The 19,669-nt window shown below is 49.4% G+C and overlaps 1 protein-coding gene across 5 annotated transcripts in view; it reads left to right on the top strand.

Annotated features, from left to right (window-relative positions):
* Window positions 1–19,669, top strand: part of GTF2E1 (general transcription factor IIE subunit 1) — a 117,036-nt gene that overhangs the window by 50,553 nt on the left and 46,814 nt on the right. For all 5 annotated transcript variants that reach the window (XM_085857813.1, XM_085857811.1, XM_085857809.1 and 2 more), the window contains exons 5-6: window positions 4,458–4,659; window positions 10,334–10,602. In XM_085857813.1, the coding sequence (XP_085713939.1) occupies window positions 4,458–4,659; window positions 10,334–10,602 (471 nt within the window). The remainder of the gene's footprint in view (window positions 1–4,457; window positions 4,660–10,333; window positions 10,603–19,669) is intronic.

The following is a 19,669-nucleotide window of genomic DNA, read 5'->3' on the forward strand; positions in this document are numbered from 1 at the left end:
GTGCTTTGCGCTACAGGGCTCAATCTTTTGTCACACCGATTGCTCTGGTGTTGAAACATTCACGCGTATGACACAGAGTGTGAGGCAGGTCCACCAAACCTGTTCAACATCTTTTTTGACCATGCAGTCACAAATAGAGTCCCTACATACTAAGAGTAGCAACAACTTGCCGTTGGAAGCCATTTTGTTTCCATCGAGCGTGGCACTCCGAACCTGTGCCGATTGTGTGTGAAGCGTCATGTGTCCGCTTTCTAAGCAAGCCGTCTTCCTCTGCACCCAAAAGGAATATTATTACTTCTACCACCGAAGGTGGATGCAGGTTATGTTTTCACGTCTGTCTTTCTCTGTGTCTGTCTCAGTCAAAACGTTACGTACAGATTCGGTTGAACCTTGGTGGACAGGGTTGGTAAGTAACAAGGACTAATTGATTCGATTTTGGTGAAGATCCAGATCCAGATCGAGATACGAGAATTCTTTAATTTTTACAACTGATTCTTCACCATTGAGAGATGGGACCAAAAACGATCTACGTATCGCACAATCTACTATAAGTGGATGAGGTGTGTGTGTGTCAGTCATGCTTTTTGTGAAGTTCTCCTGGTATGAAGCTTTCTGATGTGGATTGTGATGCACCAAAATGATCGTCATGATCTCCTGTGTTGATTAGGGTAATTAACTTCAAAAAATCCAAAAGAATTTCCATGTTTTAAACACACACCATGTTAAGCTGCTCTATGCAGCTTAATAGGTCCTTCTGTTGCATGGTATTCTATTGTTACGGCTGTGGAAATTCGCAAACCACCATTCAGGTCCCGTAGTTGAGATAACTCTAAGTACTTGTGTAATTAGCCCCAAACCCGTTGTTTAGAGGGAATTTATGTGATTCATTCGGGCTGCGACGCTTTGAGATAGCCGTTTTTCTGTTCTATCTTTATTTTGAACCACCATAACCATCAAACCACCACCAAAAAACCCTCCACCACCCTCACCTCTCTCCTTCTACGGCCATTCCCGTACCACCTGTGAACGCTGAGCGTCGGGCTGTCTTGGGCTCGTTCAAGCGATACGCACCGAGCCGCGAGTGGAAATAGCGGCCTTTCCGAGGAAGAATTCGGATCAAGAATGCTACACGCCCACTTCTGATCCGTCCAATCAGCAAGCACAGAGCGGCTTGGCTCCGCCTCCAGGAGCGTCCGTATGAAATCGAAATATGCAAATTCTAGGATCGGGGGAGGTTCACGCCCACTTTTCCTCCGTCCAATGGGTGAGTGTGGCTCCGCCCCCGAGCTCATCCTGATCCAGAAATTTGCATATTGCTTCTCCTGCCGGCCTATAAAACGCCGAGCGCAAGGCGAATCGTGGAGAGTCAGTTTGGAAGAGCAGAGTGTGGCAGCAGCAGAGTCGGGTGGTGAAGGCACCGAGTTTGGTTCTGCAGTCGGCTGAGGAGAGTTGGGGGAAGAGGCCAAGGAGCTCTGGTCCGAGGCGAGAAGGACGGCGGTCGGCGACGAGGTCGCGGCGGGAGATCGCTCGTCGCGGGACCCAAGCCAGCCAGCCATTCTCCCTCCCCCAGAGCATCAACAATTCCCCCTTTTCCCCCGCGCTGAGATAGTGCAACCAAGGGGGCCCCGTTCCCACCGCACTCCAAACGTCGTGCCAACGAAACCCGCGAAGGAGCACGGAGTCGGGGCAAAGCAACGCGGCCACGTCCGCGGTTCGTCCGCCAACGTGCCACGAGGACGCGGGTAGGACCCACCCGGTCTCGCAGACCTGGCCGCTCCTTCTGGTCCCGCGCACATATTGGCCTACAGGCCCGTCTGCCCCCTTGTCTATGAGGGTGGCTTCTTTCCTTTGCTTTTGAGTAAATGTGTGTCGGCGCCGTGTCTTGTAAAGTAGAACTGTATACAGTCGGGAGAAAAAGTATTTGATACACTGCCGATTTTGCAGGTTTTCCCACTTAAAAAGCACGTAGAGGTCTGTAATTTTTATCATAGGTACTCTTCAACTGTGAAAGACGGAATGTAAAACAAAAATCGTGAAAATCACATTGTATGTTTTTAAAATAATTAATTTGCATTTTATTGCATGAAATAAGTATTTGATCACCTATCAACCAGGAAGAATTCCGGCTCTCACAGACTTGTTAGTTTTGTCTTGAAGAAGCCCTCCCATTCTCCACTCATTACCTGTATTAACTGCACCTGTTTGAACTTGTTATCTGCATAAAAGACAGCTGTCCACACTCAATCAATCAGACTCCAACCTCTCCACAATGGGCAAGACCAGAAAGCTGTCTCAGGACATCAGGGACAAAATTGTAGACTTGCACAAGGCTGGAATGGGCTACAGGACAATAGGTAAGCAGCTTGGTGAGAAGGCAACAACTGTTGGTGCAATTATTAGAAAATGGAAGAAATTCAGGATAACAGTCAATCTCCCTTGGTCTGGGGCTCCATGCAAGATCTCACCTCGTGGAGCCTCAATGATCATGAGAAAGGTGAGGGATCAGCCCAGAACTACACGGCAGGACCTGGTCAATGACCTGAAGAGAGCTAGGACCACAGTATCAAAGAAAACCATAAGTAACACACTACGCCGTCATGGATTAAAATTCTGCAGTGCACGCAAGGTCCCTCTGCTCAAGCCAGCGCATGTCCAGGCCCGTCTGAAGTTTGCCAATGACCATCTGGATGATCCAGAGGAGGAATGGGAGAAGGTCATGTGGTCTGATGACACCAAAATAGAGCTTTTTGGTTTAAACTCCACTCGCCGTGTTTGGAGGAAGAAGAAGGATGAGTACAACCCCAAGAACACCATCCCAACCATGATGCATGGAGATGGAAACATTATTCTTTGGGGATGCTTTTCTGCAAAGGGGACAGGACGACTGCACCGTATTGAGGGGAGGATGGATGGGGCCATGTATCGCGAGATCTTGGCCAACAACCTTCTTCGCTCAAGAAGAGCATTGAAGATGGGGCATGGCTGGGTCTTCCAGCATGACAACGACCCGAAACACACAGCCAGGGCAACTTAGGAGTGGCTCCGTAAGAAGCATCTCAAGGTCCTGGAGTGGCCCAGTTAGTCTCCAGACCTGAACCCAGTCGAAAATCTTTGGAGGGAGCTGAAAGTCTGTGTTTCCCAGTGACAGCCCCGAAACCTGAAGGATCTGGAGAAGATCTGTATGGAGGAGTGGGCCAAAATCCCTGCTGCAGTCTGTGCAAACCTGGTTAAGAACTTGAGGAAACGTCTGATCTCTGCAATTGCAAACAAAGGTTTTTGTACCAAATGTTAAGTTCTGTTTTTCTGATGTATCAAATACTTATTTCATGTAATAAAATGCAAATTAATTATTTAAAAATCATACAATGTGATTTTGGGGATTTTTGTTTTAGATTCCGTCTTTCACAGTTGAAGTGTACCTATGATAAAAATTACATACCTCGACGTGCTTTGTAAGTGGGAAAACCTGCAAAATCGGCAGTGTATCAAATACTTGTTCTCCCCACTGTAAGTGTTGCCGTGTGTATGCGTATTCGGTTGTAACTCTGCGTTGTTGTTTCTTGTGTTTTCCTGATATAGGTGCATTCTGACTGTTTGGCTGTATATGTGTGCTTTCCGTGTGTTGCGTAATGTGCATTGTGTGAACTGTTTTCCCGTTTCGCTTCGTCTTTTCTTTATTGACTCTCCATCCTGCTTCACATAAAGGGTTTGTAGTGGGCTTAATACACCTGATAATTAATCGGAACCGTCGAGGCCGACGATAACACCGCTCGGTTATCCCGATAGCATGGAACGGACCGCTTAGGCGGTTCGTGTCCGGAGTCGGCCTGCGGCAAGGTACGATCGCCCGTCGACCATCCGCGCAGGTACTTAGGTAGATCGAATTTGGCGAGCAACCCTATCCTGCGCGGGTGGGCAATTGGCACGGTCGTGGTGGGGTTAAACCCCCACCCGTGACTAGCTCCCGGCGTTGTTCCGAGAGGGTCACGACAGAATTTTCCGTTCCGGTGGGCGAGGCGGCCGCCATTCGAGTCGAGCGGCCGATCGCACGCCGGCGGGCACGAATTCGCAACACGATTTACAAAAGAAATAACAAAAGGAATGATAACATTATAATGAAGCGTATATTAATACAAATATCATCAACAACAATAACAATAGTATCATTTGGCAGTAATAATAAGAAACGTACAATCCCTGCCCTGACCTGGGCTTTGTGAAAGGCAAGCTAATGCTCCTGTAGGAATGCAGGCAGGTATGCTTCAAGGCGGTTAAGACCAATGAAAATTTGGTCCAATGGACCAACGGGCCCACAGGTATCTCAAACAGTTATGGACGTATTGTGACAAAACTTGGTGGATGAGTTTGGTAAGTGACAAGAACAAACTGATTACAACTCATTACTCTTTCTTGTGCCTGGAGAGTAATTGTTTGCTGGTACTACTTGCAACCGTCAGGCTCGTTTCGCTGCACATTCTGCCAGACCGAGGTGGAAGAGGATGAAACGTCGCTCCCCAAGAAAGATGCCCGCACACTGGTTGCGCGATTCAACGAGCAGATCGAGCCTATCTACGTGCTCCTCCGGCAAGCTGATGACCTTAGCCTCGCTCACGAGATCCTTGAACCGGAGCCCACAGATATCCCTGCGCTGCGCCACCTGTGTGTTCCTGCAACCAATATCTCAGTGCACAAACTCACACTTGTTATTATGTGCAATGTTCACCACATTAGTTTATCAATGGTATCCTTGTGTGCCTACAGAAAGTCTACACCCCCTTTCAAAAATTTCCCCTTTTGTTGCCTTGTAGCCTGGAATTAAATTGCATTAAATCAGACTTTTTCCCACCTTTATTTACACATCATAACCCACAACTTCCAAGTGAAATATTCTACAAATTTCAGAAAATTAATTAAAAATACAAAACTAGAATATCTTGGTTGGATAGGTATCCACCCCCCTTATAATAGCAATTGAAAATTAGCTCAGGTGTAACCACTCACATTCAAAATCGCACACCAAGTTAATTGGCCTCCACCACTGTTAAATTGTAGTGATTCTGATTATTTCAGAATAAAATCAGCTGTTCCTGTGGGTTTCTTCTGCTGGAAAGTGCATTTCACAGCAAAGACTCAACCATGAGCACCAAAGAGTTTTCAAAAGACCTCCGGGATAAAGTTGTGGAAAGGCACAGAGCAGGGGATGGGTATAAATAGTTCAAAGGCCTTGAATATCCCTTGGAGCACAGTAAAGACAATCATTAAGAAGTGGAAGGCGTATGGTTCCACCAAGACCCTGCCTAGATCAGCCTTCCCTCCAAACTGGATGACCAAGCAAGGAATAGACTGATCAGAGAGGACACCAAGAGGCCAATGGCAACTTTTAAAGAGCTACAGGCCTTCATGGCAAAGACTGATCTCTCTGTGCATTTGACAACAATATCCCAAGCACTCCAGAAGCCTGGCCTGCGTGGTTGGGTGGCAAGAAGAAAGTAATTATTCAAAAAAGCCCAACTTGAGTCCTGTTTGAGGTATCTCAGTCAGGTCAGGTCAGATTAGATCTTTGACTTGCTGCAGGTAACATGTAAACCTGCACGAGCCTGGTCTGTGGTCGGGTTGTCGGTGACTAAACCGTCTCGCCCACCAAATTTCTTGGTAAAAGGGTGTATGATATGGACACCCAGCAGGATGAAGAACAAAACGTGTCAAAGGGCGGAGGAGCTCCTTGTGAGCCAACGACTATGCAAATCTAGTGCCCAACTGTGTCCACAGATGCCCTCCTGCAGTTGGGTTACTTTTTATTAGGAGGTTCGTGGCAGGATTTGCACTCTGACCACCGTAAAACCCTTCATTCCACAGAACATTCCAAAAGCAGAAAAAAAAATATCTGAAAACCCACCCTGTGGGAGTACCTCCTGTGCAGCCTCCCTTCGCAGGGCAGCTCACCGGATGACGGGATTGGGGCAAAGCCTTCAGGACCCCCAATCTTTGATGATTGGAGGGAAACCACGGGGTAACATTCCCGTCAGATTGCGGGAGAGTGTGTCGGGGTGGTGCTGAGGTGTCGTCCACCAGATTGTGGTCTCCTTGGGTTAACCTGAGGCGGTCCCTTCGGGTGGGTGCCTGGAATGTCCTATCCCTAAGAGAGGATGATCACCTGTCTCTGTTATCATCTGAGCTCAAGCCTTTGGAAATCGGTGTTGCAGCACTCTCTGAGGTTCGGAGACCGGATTGCGGCGAGATAATGGTGGGTGGTTACATCTACTATTGGTCTGGTCACTGATTGTTACCATGCCCAAGGAGTTGCTGTATCTGTGTCCAATAAGCTGACTCCAATGACAATTGAGGGAACACCGGTCAACAAGTGTATTATGAGACTTAGGATTCGTTACTCTTTGGGTTCATTTGCCTGGTCTCTGTTTATGCTCCGACAGAGGTGAGTGATCTCACTATGAAGGACGCACTCTGTCACACTCGAGTCTGTGGTTGATCAGTGCCCCAGGTGAGATACACTTTTCGTCTTGGAGGATTTCAATGCATCGATTGGAACTGATAGGGATGGTGATGAGACATGTGTTGGTCCCCATGGGTCAAGAACTGTGAACCTGAATAGCACCAAGTTCCTTGACTTTGCAAGAAGTCATGGACTTAGGGTGGCCGGTTCATGGTTTCAGCGCCCACAAGCTCATCGCTGGACTTGGTATTCCAACACTGGAGGTGTGGCAAAGGAGATTGACCACGTGCTCGTCGATGGTCGCTGGAGGATGACCTAGAACTGCAGTGTCTACCGGAGTGCTGAGTTCCTCAAGACTGATCACGGGCTTGTTGTAGCAACTCTGAAGTTGCAGCTTAAATCCAGGAGAATGGTACAATCCCATCCTGGCTGGATGTTTGAAAGCTCAAGGATGAGAGGGTAGCTGAGGAGTTTGCGAACAGGCTGAGTGGAGATTTGTTGGGGGGCGGGGTCTGGGACCCTTGGGGGATCCTGATGAGTTGCGGAGTGCCTTCAAGACCACCGTCCTTGTTGTTACCGGTAGATGTCTTGGAACTCACCGAATGGCGAAGAAGAATTTTGTCTCTCAACGGATAATGGTCTCTCTCAACGGACGGTCTCTTGACCAGAGTTGCAGGGCCAGGCTGGATGGCAGAGCTGATCCGTTCAGGGAGCTGAGGCGTAAAACTGTACGTGCGCTAAGGGTGGACAAGGAGGCCTATGTGTGAGGAATCTGTGAGGGGGTAGAGCATCACCGGTGGTGAAGTGATTCTCGTCCTGCTTACAGGGGAATTCTTGCATTGCGTTCATCCAAGCCCATCCCTCGGTGTACCGCAGTGAGAGCAGAGGGTGGTAGGCTCTTCACAGAGGAGTCAGTAGTGAAGGCCCGCTGGGCCGGTTACTTTGAGCAGCTGTACAAGGGTGATCCACCAGTTGTTGAGTTGGATGTCAGGGGTGTTACAATAACTGTTGCTGACCCTCCAGTCAACTGTGGTACACCTTCGTTGTGGAAACACAGGCTGCGGTGAACCAGTTGAAATGGGGTAAAGCTCCAGGGATCTGTGGCATCCATGCTGAACTTCTCAAGGCTGGTGAAAATGCTGCACTCCTGTTGTTGCATGCAGTTCTGTGCTCTGCCTGGAACACAGGCATCATCCCAACTGACTGGAAATGGGGCCTTGTTGTCCCCCTCTGGAAAGGGAAGGGTGATCGCCAAGACTGTAACAATGACCGAGGAGTGACGCTTCTCTCAGTGCCGGCAAGGTCTTTGCTTGGATAATTCTTAATAGGGTTCGCCACCATCTGCTTGAGCACCAGCACCCAGAGCTGTCAGGCTTTACACCAAAGAGGTCAACGATTGACGGTATCCTTGCTCTTCGGGTCCTCACCGAACGCAGGCGAGAGTTTCGGCAGGGGCTGCTTGCAGCCTATGTTGATCTCTGTAAAGTGTTCGATTCAATGAATCAGGATGCCCTCTGGATGATTCTTGGTCTTCTTGGGGTGCCACCAAAACTGTTCGATCTGATGTCTGAACTCCACTCTGTTACTGAGAGTGCTGTGAGATGTGGTGGTACCATCTCTGACATTTCTAGTTGTTACTGGAGTTTTTCAGCGGTGTGTCCTGGCCCCCACACTTTTCAGCACTTGTATGGACTGGATTATAGGGAGGATGTCGGAGAGATGAAGCTGTGGTGCATCGTTTGGGAAAGTCAACATCTCTGACCTTGATTTTGCAGGTGATTCAGTCATCTTTGCGGAGACTCCAGATATCCTTTTGGGGGCCCTCGATGTGCTGAATGAGGAGTCTGAGCCGCTGGGATTATGGGTTTCCTCGGTCAAAACTAGGATCCAGGCTTTCAATGACATCTTAGATGCTGCTGTCCTGTCTGTACCTGTTTGTGGTGAGGATGTTGAGGTTGCGGAGAGATTGACTTACCTTGGCAGTGATATTCATGTCTTTGCTGGCTGTGAGCCAGAGGTCAACAGACGTCTGGGTTGGGCCTGGGGAGTCATGGATTCACTGGATCATGGGGTGTGGCACTGCCGGTTCCTGCCCGGGAGGACGAAAGTCCGAGTCTTCAGGTCCTTTGTGCTTCCAGTCTTGCTGATATGGATGTGAGACTTGGACTCTGACCAGGGATCTGAGACGCAGACTTAATTCCTTTGGTACCAGGTCTCTTCGGAGAATCCTTGGCTATCGCTGGTCGGATTTTGTGTCCAACGAGCGGTTGCTGAGAGAGACTCAAATGAGATTTATTATCTGCATAGTCTGTGAGCATTCGCCTCGGCTGTATGGACATGTGGCTCGTTTTCCTGACACTGATCTTGCTCACCAGATTCTCTCAGCTTGGGAGCCTCGTGAGTGGAGGGGGTCATTGGGTTGACCACATGCCTCGTGCTTGCAGCAAGTTGATCGGCATCTCAAGAAGATGGGGATGGGCCAGGCATCTGCCTGGGGGTGGCCAGACAGCGGCCCCTGGAGTACAGGCGGAAAGTAGACGCAGCGACGCACTGCTCCAGCACATGCTCCCATACCTGACCCGAGGAATGCAAAAAATCACTCCAGAGATTCTGAAGCCATGTGACAAAAAGTTTTATGGTCTGCTGAAACTGAGATTGAACTTTTTGGCCTAAATGCAAAACGTTACGTTTGGCGCAAACCCAACACAGCACATCACCCAGAGAACACCATCCCTACTGAGAAGCATGGTGGTGCCAGCATCATATTGTGGGGATGTTTCTCTTCAGCAGGGACTGAGGCACTTGTCAGGATAGAAGGGAAAATACATGGAGCAAAATACAAAAATATCCTTGAGGAAATCCTGCTGCCTTCTGAAAGAAAGAATGCTGAAATTGGGACGGAAGTTCACCCTTCAGCATGGCAACAAACAACGACCCGAAGCACATGGCCAAAGCTACACTGGAGTGGCGAAGGAACAAAAAGGTAAATGTCATTGAGTGTCCCAGTCAGAGCCCCGACCTGAATCCAATCAAAATTACGTGCCATGATTTGTAGATTGCTGTTCATCAGCGCTCTCCACACAACTTGACTGAGCTTGAACAGTTCTGTACAGATGAATGGGTAAATATTGCCCAATCAAGGTGTGCAAAGTTGGTCGAGACCTACCCTAACAGACTCACAGCTGTAATTGCTGTCAAAGATGCTTCCACCAAGTATTAACTTAGTGGGGTGGACATTTATGCAATCAAGATATTCTAGTTTCGTATTTTTAATTAATTATCTGAAATTCGTGGAATTTGTTTTTCACTTGGAAGTTGTGGGTTATGATGTGTAAATACAGGTGGAAAAAAAGTCTGATTTAATGCAATTTAATTTGAGGCTACAAGGCAACAAGAGGTGAAAAATTTGAAAGGGGGTTGTCGACGATAAGCACAATGTATGCTTGCCTACATATCAAACCCCTCGATAGCACTGATTGGCCAGAAGTTGTCAGGCTCATTTTAAGTTTGTGCAGCAAATAGTACATCGCATGTGTGCCATATCATGGCACCTATTGAGCGACGTTAAAATGTCATCACCGAGTTTTTATCCCATGATGATGATGATGATGATGATGATGATGATGACATACCTGGAGACCTAAGATTGAAATAAGATGTCAGTAACTTGAACAAAAGGATGAAAATATCTTGCACAAAATTAATTGTACTGAATGAAATTGGGCGATAATCATGCAAGGATTGACATGATAATTCACATGTGGTATTCGTGGTTGAACAGATGACAGGAAGCAAGTATAATTGTTCAGCTTCCTCATTCCTTATTGTATCCGCATTTGTATCATCATTTCTCTTCCTTGCATCCGTTTTATTTCCAAGCAGACACTCCTCGGGTCCTGGGTCCGGCCACGCTGCAGGCCTTGCTGGCGGGCCTCATTCCCTTCCAGGAATGCTGTTAGACGGCTGGAGCTCGGCACGGCCATCCTATGACAACTTGTATGAACAGAACGTCACCATCAGCATGGAAGATGTGGATGGGACACCTGGGTCAGGTGCAGCCAAACCTCCCAAGGAGCGACCCGTCTGGATGCGGGAGAGCACGGTCCATAGCGGCCTCGGAGAATCTGAGCGTGTCGTGCCCACCTTCACAGGCAAGTGCTTTTTTGAGCTAATGCTCTGGGTGTGCATTTGTTTCATCGTTTTCTGGTGGTCATAGTCAATCCATACGATCCTGACACCATCGCCATCGTACCATGTGTGGATATGACTTGTTAGGGTCATGTCTTGATGAGAGGGAGGGGACAGATATGATATGCAAAGTGTCAAACCTGGTTCTGATCACTACTGACAATTTCCTTTAACCCTTTGATGACCACAAGCATCTTGAAAGTAATTTTGAGGCACAAGTTCAATTTTATTATTATTTTGGTTGACTCAATTTTTAAAATTGAAATTCAAGAGTATGCATGATGAAAAATACAAGTTTTTCTAATCAACAAGAACCAGAAAGTATGGAAACAACAGAAGTTCTTACTCACTGTTAGCTTCAATGTTTGCCAATATGCAAACGTAAAATAATCTAAAATTGCAGGAAAAATGTCGCAGATCCACCACTTTTTAAAGTTTAGGGACATATGTGTCCCTTGATCCTCGAAAGACAACCTTAAGGTTGTCTTTCAATTAACTGGTTCGATCAAAATTATCTTGTTCCAATTCACAATGACATGTACATAAATTTTAGATTGGGTTAATGGAGGTAAGGTTTGGATGTGGATATGGATGGGGATCGCATGAGATGGTAGTACACCACGTGCATTAAGCTCTGGAAGGAAGAGTGGGGTTAAACAGCCTCGGGAAGATGGTAAAAACAGACAGTTATATAGTAACCCTGGATTTTGAGAGTTTTACCGTGAGCGAGTTACTGAAAGAATTTGTTCATCCGAGTAGGTTTGGGTGGGGGGGGTGTCAATGGTTTGAGAGAGAATAGAGGGAGCTCGACCGGAAGAGAGGTGGTGAAAGGCAAAGGCCATCTATGTATCTGTGATGTGAGAGCAACATGCCTTGTGCTTTGTTGTCATTGCACGGGATTCCAGAAATGTTGATAGCTTAAGTTGCCACAGAATCCAGGATGGACACCGGCCCATAGTGGAGGGCAGTGCTCCATTGAGTTATGGAAAATGGCCTAGTGGTCTATGAGCAGATTTTTTTCAAGGAATGACTTCAAATGATGGAGGATGCCCAGTTTATAGCAGGCATTTGAGACCAGCTTTCCTATGTTGGTGGCCGAGGCTAGATCACGGTGATGCCAATAAGCTCAAGAGACTGTGCGTGCATAAAAATGCTGTTGCACAAGTGCTGATGGTCGGATCATCAGTAAAACACAAATATACGTTGTCTCAACCTTTGAAGCTCACAACCGAAGAATTTTAGAAGAGTTCACTGCAGTTGATGCTCCTACATCTAGGCAGCCATCAAGAGGATGATTGTCAGCTTCCACTTTTTGCTGTCAGGCTCCTGATGATGATAATAAAGTTTTAATTAATATCTTCATGATAATAATAATTGTGTGTGTGTGTGTGTGTGTGTGTGTGTGTGTGTGTGTGTGTGTGTGTGTGTGTGTGTGTGTGTGTGTGTGTGTGTGTGTCCTCCATGACTCCACAACGATAAAACCTCACAGCCTGAAACTTTGCATGCATACTAAGGAAGCGTAAGAGTGAAAATTGGGTGCTTGGGTTAATTAAAACACCCCTTTTGAAGATGATTAACAGATTAGATTAGATAATTAACAGACATATATGTATAGGTATATATCTTCTTCTTCTTTCGGCTGCTCCTGATAGGGGTCGCCACAGCGGATCATCCGTATGATCCACATCGTGATTTGGCACATGTTTTACGCCGGATGCCCTTTCTGACGCAACCCTGGTCGCCTCTTACGACACAGGGATATGGTACACCGATTTTAATCAGGGTATACACCGGCCCAGTATACTGGTACTCATTTCGCCGACCTCGGAAGGATGACAGGCTGAGTCAACCCCCTGGTGTATTTATTCAGTGGCCAACGGGGCTTGAACTCAGGACCTTTTGGATCCCAAGCCGCTGCCCTAACCACTGAGCCAACACCAGGCTTATGTATAGGTATATATATATATATATATATATATATATATATATATATATATATGTATGTATGTATGTATGTATGTATGTATGTATGTATGTATGTATGTATGTATGTATGTATGTATATATATATATATATATATATATATATATATATATATATATATATATATATATATATATATATATATATGTATGTATATATATATATATATATATGTATGTATGTATGTATATATATATATATATGTATGTATGTATGTATATATATATGTATATATATATATATGTATATGTATGTATAGGTATATATATATATATGTATAGGTATATATATAGGTATATATTGTTGTGGTTGACGAAATTCACAAACCACCATTCAGGTCCCTTAGGTGAGATATCTCGGTAAGTATATGTGTAGTTAGGCCCAAACCCGTTGTCTAGAGGGAATAAATGTCATTCATGCGGGCTGCGACTCTTCAGGATAGCCATTTTTCTTTTACTATCTTTATTTTGGACCAGCCGCCATTATTACCACCACCAACCACGTCTCAACAGCCTTCACAACAACAACCACCAACCACAACGCCGCTTCACCACAACCGCCACGACCTTTACCGTCACAACTCTCCACCGTCGCATCGCCACCATTCTCGCGCCACTTGTGGGCGCCGATACTGGACTCGTGTAGGGCGCGCACCGAGCAGCGTGTTCAAAAACATCACAGACTTTCTGCAGAAAAACGGATCAAAAACGACTCACGCCCACTTTTGTTCCGTCCAATCGGTGAGCGAGGGGCGATTTGGCCCCGCCTCCAGGGCGTTGGAGGGCGGTCGCTATATGCAAATTCATGGATCGAAAAGCATTCACGCCCACTTTTCCTCGGGCCAATGGGGAGCCAGCAAGAGAGGTGAAAGGTCGGAGGCAGAGGGTCAAAGATGAAAGAGCGAAGCCACGGGGCTTATAAAAACGACTGCGTTCGTCAGACAAGGAGGGAGGAGTTGAGTTGGAAGTTGAGTTGAGTGTGCGGAGTTCAAGAGAGTCGTCGGTGGAGCTGGAAAGAAGTGGTACTAGTCGGAGTGAAGAGGACGGAGCTGTGGAGAGGTGACAGCGGCGAAGGCGGACGAGGGGGTGCTCGCATCGGTGCCGGGAGCTGCACACCAGAGAGGCCAGCAACGCGACCGAGGTGGAGGAGGAGACGCTCGCCGCGGGACCCGAGACAGGGTTATATCCTCCTTTCCCCGAGCATCAGCAACCCCCTCCTGTTTCCCCCCGCGCTGAGATAGTGCGACAAAGGGGGCCCCCTACCAGACACTGTCCGCGAGGCCCGCGGAGTTGAGGCACCACCGCCACTTCGCGTCTCATCATCAGACGGGTAGGCCCGACACGGTCTCGGCCCCAGGCCCGCCTACCCCCTCATCCTGGAGGGTGGTTCTCTTTTCTTTTGCTTTGGGAATGTGTGTTGTCGGCGCCGTCTGTGAAGTAAAATTGTATAAGTGTTGCCGTGTGCCCGGTAGTCGGATAGATCTGCATTGTTGCATTTGCTTTTTGTGCAATATTGCATTGTCTTCTTCTTTTACATGTGCTTTTGGTGGAATTGTATATGTGTGCTTTCCGTTCATCGCGAAATAAATGTGCTTATTGTTGAACTGTTTTCCCGCTTCGCTTCGTCATTTCTTTCATTGAATCCCCATCTTGCTTCACGTAAAGGGTTGGTCGTGGGCTAAGACGCCCGATAATTAATCGAACCGTCGAGGCCGACGAATAACACCGCTCGGTTATCCCGATAGTACGGAACGGGTCGCTTAAGTGGCCTGTGTCCGAAGTCGACCTGCGGCGAGGTGCGATCGCCCGGTCTACCCTCCGTGTGGGTACTTAGGTAGGTCGAATTTGGCGAGCAACCCTATCCCACGCGGGGGCCGATTGGCACGATCGCGGTGAGACCGAAAGGTCCACCCGTGACTGGTTCCCGGCGTTAGTCTGAGAGGGTCACGACTGGATTGTCCGTCCGGTGGGCGACGTGCCGCGATTCGAGTTACGTGGCCGTCAGCACGCCGGCGGGCGCGAATCCGCAACACTGGTGTCAGGTCGTGCGATATAAACTCATCGCCCTCCTCGCGGCACTGGTATCGGAGAACGGGAAAACGGGCTCTCCTGTCTCCAATTAAATTCACGGGAATCGGTCCAGGGGTGAGAGGAGCGACCCCCGATTCCCTCCAAATTACGAGCGAGCTAAATTAACCCTTTAAGAGAAGCAAGATGGCGTCTCAAGGCGAGCGGGAGCCGGGGGTATTAGAAATGGATGTAGAATGTGTAGAATCCATGGCTCAGGATGAAATCCCCGTGCAGGAAATGTTGGTTGCACAGGAAAACGAACTCGCCCAACTGAACCCAGAGCCCGAAATGGGTGCGGCAGCGGCCGCGGTGTATGACACCTCCCCTCCCCCTCTCCACCAAAACCCTTCCCCAACCCCTGCCGAAACGGCTCACCCAAGCGCACCCGACATGGCCCAGCTATTCACCATGCTGGCAAAAATGAATGCGGAACTGATCGAAAAGATGGATACAAACGCAAATGAAATTATAAACGAAATCAAAGACATGAACAAGCAAATGGACGAAGCGAAAACGAGGATGGATACAAACGCAAATAAATTTATAAACGAAATAAAAAGCATGAGCAAGCAAATGAAGGAAGAAACGAAAAAGCTGCGGGGTGAGACGCAGAACATGGGCCAATGCCTGCAGGCGGGCATGAAGGCCGTGACCAGGGAGATAAAAATGGCGACTCCACGTGTGGGAGCGAACGAGCTGGAAGGGGGTGCAACGGCTGCCGGGCCCGCGGTGGAGGCGGGTGAAAAAATAATTCGGGGGGCGTGTTGGGCGAGGGTCGTGACGATGACCAAAAGGGAAAAATTAAATGGGGAGACCAAAACGTGCGAGACGAGACACGAGGTGACGACAACGGAAATAATAGTTGAGACAAGGGAGGTAAAGGGTGAAGAGGTGACTGAGTGGGCAGAGACACGGGAGATGGGAATGATAGAGGGAAGACTGCACGATGAAGACGGGGTAAGTGACGCACACACACACACGGAGGTAGTGGAGGACAATGGGGGTGAGCTCGCGGAGCGTGTAGGGACCCGGTGCGAGCAGCGGGATGGCCTCCTCCAGGAACGAGGGGAGGGAGTATTCCCCCTTGAGGCGAGTCACGACCAGGTGAGTTCGGTCGTGCTTCGCGAGGTTGAGGGGACGAGTGCTGCGGACGGGTGCACGGAGAGCTTGGGGGGTATAGAGGCCCCGGAGACCCTTGTGGGGACACGAATCCCCAGTGTGGTTGTCCCTGTGTGTGTGGTGCAAGGCGTGAGTGCGTCCCCGTGTGTGGAAGCGACCCTGTGTGTGAGTGGTGTGGTGGCGATGGTGCCGGAGTACGTGCTTCCCAGCACGCCGTGTGTGGATGAAACACCGCGGTTGAGTGCCCCCGCGGGTGTGAGTGGAGTGGTTTGTATGAATGGAGCACCACGTGTGAGTGGTATGGTTTATGCAACGGAGACCGTGTGTGTGAGAGAGCGGTATGTGAGGGAGATGTCGGTTGGCATGCGGGAGCACGCAGCCGCGTCTCCCGGTGTGAATGTAATGGAGTGGAGTGTGAGCGTCGTGACACGCAGGTGTGCGTGTGTTGAATGGTGGCGACGACGGAGACATGTGAAGAAAGAAAGCCGAGTAGCGGCTGTAGTTGTTTCGGGGACCGTGCCGGGTTCACCCAGCAGTGAGCACGAGGTCCGTGCTGTGCAACGCACGAGGCCCCCACGTGCTCGCTTGCGAGATTGAAGTCCCGGTTCGGAAACGCACGCGGTGGATTTGCCGATCCCGTGGACGGACAAAGTTTAGGCAGGATAACGGATTTGGACCGGACGGGTTCTCCACGCGATCGTGTGTGTTAAGCTCCAACGGGCAAAGCACATGTGTTCGCTTGGGGAACCCCTCGAGACGTGGGGCTTGTGTTTTTTTTTATGCGCATGGTGACGCCATGGCTGCACGTGGGGTTGGAATCCGGCAGGAGGGGTATCCCTGCCGGATGGTACCGTCCAAGAAGGGACGAGGAACAAGTGCAGCTGCATGACGTCACGGGCAGGTGCAAAGTGCGCGAGCTGGGAGTTGCCGCGCTGGTGATGCGCATGTAAAAACCCTAACCCTAACAAAAAAAAAAAAAAACAAGCCTCACTTTCGGGTGCACAGGATTCCTGGGCAAGGGGTGGAAGACCCCCTTACCTGGGCACAGGATGGAAACTAGTTAGGGGGAAGGGTTAGCTTAGTTAGACCGACTTCATGGGGCAGGGGTAAGTCCTCATGGAGTCCGTGGAATGGATTAGTTAGAGGGATTGGAGCGAGATTTAGGTTGGGAAAATTATTTTTTTGATTTTGAGAACAGTGACAGACTTGTGAATGTGTAGAGGGGACGTAGTTTAGCTACGTAGTGTTAAAAGGAACGTGCTGTAGTTTAAGGGACGACGTGGGAGCACGAGTTAGTTCGGGGATGTAGTTAGAAGGATGGCAGAGTTCAGTGGTGTGTGTGTTGAAGAGTTGTTGGTGAGTGAAGTGGAAGCATGTGCTTGGTGAGTGAGTGAGGCCAGCGGGTCTGTGTGTATGGAGCGAATGGGGAATGCATGGTGCGATGAGTGATTGGGGGGAGGAGTGACTCCCGCCCAAGGGACCCCGGGGTCAGTGTAGAGTGAGTTAGGGGGTTAGTCAAATTTACAAAATGGAGGTCGTTTTGTTGTTGGTGTGAATGTCGGCTCGAAACCCGTTTGGAGGGGTGCAGGAGCCCTGTTGACGGGCTGGGAGCGTGGCTGCGAAAAGTGAGTATCGCTGAGTGGGTACCCCGGGCACCAGGCTAGTCGGCCGTGGTAGGCCAAGGGCCCATGGGGGGCCGGGATAGCGTAGTGGGCACGGGTGCGCCTGCTTGGTGCGGGGGCCCGGGGCGCCATGAGCCGCGTGGGCAGTGTTGTGGGTAAGGGTGACCCTCGGAAAGGGGCCTGGGAAGCCAGCCTGCCACGTGTGCGTTTCAGTGGAGGTGCCATGGGGGGCACTCCCCGGTGTTAGGGAGCTGGTAGGCTCGGAGGCAGTGTAGTGCCCGGGGGTGCCATCGTCGGAGAATCGGCAGAGGGTCGTGCCTGCCAAAGGGAGCCACGTGTCCCAGCCATGAGACCGTGTGAGGGCACGGAGAGAAAATTGGGGGGCGAGGCCCGAAATTGTGAGGACACCAACACAGGCGACGGGAATCTGGGTTGTTAGAACCAATAGTTTAAGCGCGAGGCGCTTGTTGAAAGCCCCGGGGTAGTTTAACAGTTAAATGGATAGGGTAGAATAGGAAGTGTACCCCTCTGCACCATCCATCCCCTCGCTCTCGTTGTGGGCCGCTGGACCCACTTTGTGTTATAGATCGCTGAACTCTGGGGAGGCCATCCTGGGGCTTCGTTGGGCCTCGACACAGGACGTTAGCTCTCCCTTATTCCCCTCCGGGAAGGGAACGTAGGGGTTGGGAGTAGGCTAGGTGACAGGATAGGTTAGCCGAACAAGGACAGTACAGGGGGTTAGGGGACGATTTATAGTGGGGGAGTAAAAAATAAATAAATAAATAAATAAATAAATAAATAAATAAAGAAAAGTTGGGGCTAAATTGGGGTTTGACAAATTAAGGGAGTGGGTATAGACAATGACAGGCAAAGGCGATAGGTTGGGAGGGAGACCGTAAGGTAGGTCTGAGCCCGCCTTCCGAGTGGCCAGCACCACCGCACTCCCTCCACCAACCTCCACTGAACGGCAAAGGCTGGCCAAGTTTTGCTTCAAAGCGGAGGCTGGCCAACTTCATCGGCAGCTGTTGTTTTGCTGCAAGGCCTGTGCCATCGGCTGGCCGTGTTTTTCTTCAAGGCCTGTGCCGGCCAGTTCATCTGCCGGCTGTGTTTGCCTGCAGCGGCCTTCTTCTGCGGGCTGTGTTTGCCTGCTGCCTTTGCCATGCCATGCCCACTGCCCCTGTTCACCAGCCCCGTTCAATTTTTGCTTTTCCCCCCCCCCCCCTGTTCATTTCCATGTGCGCCAGGATCCGCAAGGCAACAGTTTGCAAGCTGCGAGAACTGCCCTGTTGGCAGCTACAACACGGGCCTGCAGTGGCGGCCCGTGCACCGTGTTTGTGTCCATCCATCCATCCGTTGTGCTCATTGCGTGTGCCACTTGAGCTGGCATGGAAACTGCGTTGGTGCAGCCCATGCACCGTTGTGGTTCACTGCGTTCAGTTCAAAAGGGAAGGCCTTGGACTGCGTGTGAGCAGCCGGCCACGTTCCCCGTCACCTGCATTGTTTGAGCCAGAGACTGCATGTGAGCAGCCTGGCTCCCTGCTAACTGCTTTCTTTTTGCAGAGTCCATTGATCCTGGGCCATGGTTTAGTGTAAAATTTGTAAGTTAAGGTAAGATGTACTGTACATATGAGTGCGCCCCCGGCATGTTTGTCTTAGCCCCGGCAATTTTATTTAAGTCGTCTGTGTGAGTGAGTTTGTTTAGGTAGTTACTCAGCCCTTAGGTTATTTATTTTGGGGACACGAATACCATGAATGTCGCACTCAGGGATCCGTAGGTAAAATGTACTAGGGGAAAACTACACATGATGGCACACGAGAATTTGACGACTCGGGACGAGTCTGTAAAAAGGGGAGGGGGTAGTGTTGTGGTTGACGAAATTCACAAACCACCATTCAGGTCCCTTAGGTGAGATATCTCGGTAAGTATATGTGTAGTTAGGCCCAAACCCGTTGTCGAGAGGGAATAAATATCATTCATGCGGGCTGCGACTCTTCAGGATAGCTGTTTTTCTTTTACTATCTTTATTTTGGACCAGCCGCCATTATTACCACCACCAACCACGTCTCAACAGCCTTCACAACAACAACCACCAACCACAACGCCGCTTCACCACAACCGCCACGACCTTTACCGTCACAACTCGCCACCGTCGCATCGCCACCATTTTCGCGCCACTTGTGGGCGCCGATACTGGACTCGTGTAGGGCGCGCACCGAGCAGCGTGTTCAAAAACAT

The sequence above is a fragment of the Eptatretus burgeri genome, chromosome 15 (genome assembly GCF_056783735.1).
Source record: "Eptatretus burgeri isolate ZD-2024b chromosome 15, Ebu_testis_v1, whole genome shotgun sequence".
NCBI classification, from domain to species: domain Eukaryota; kingdom Metazoa; phylum Chordata; class Myxini; order Myxiniformes; family Myxinidae; genus Eptatretus; species Eptatretus burgeri.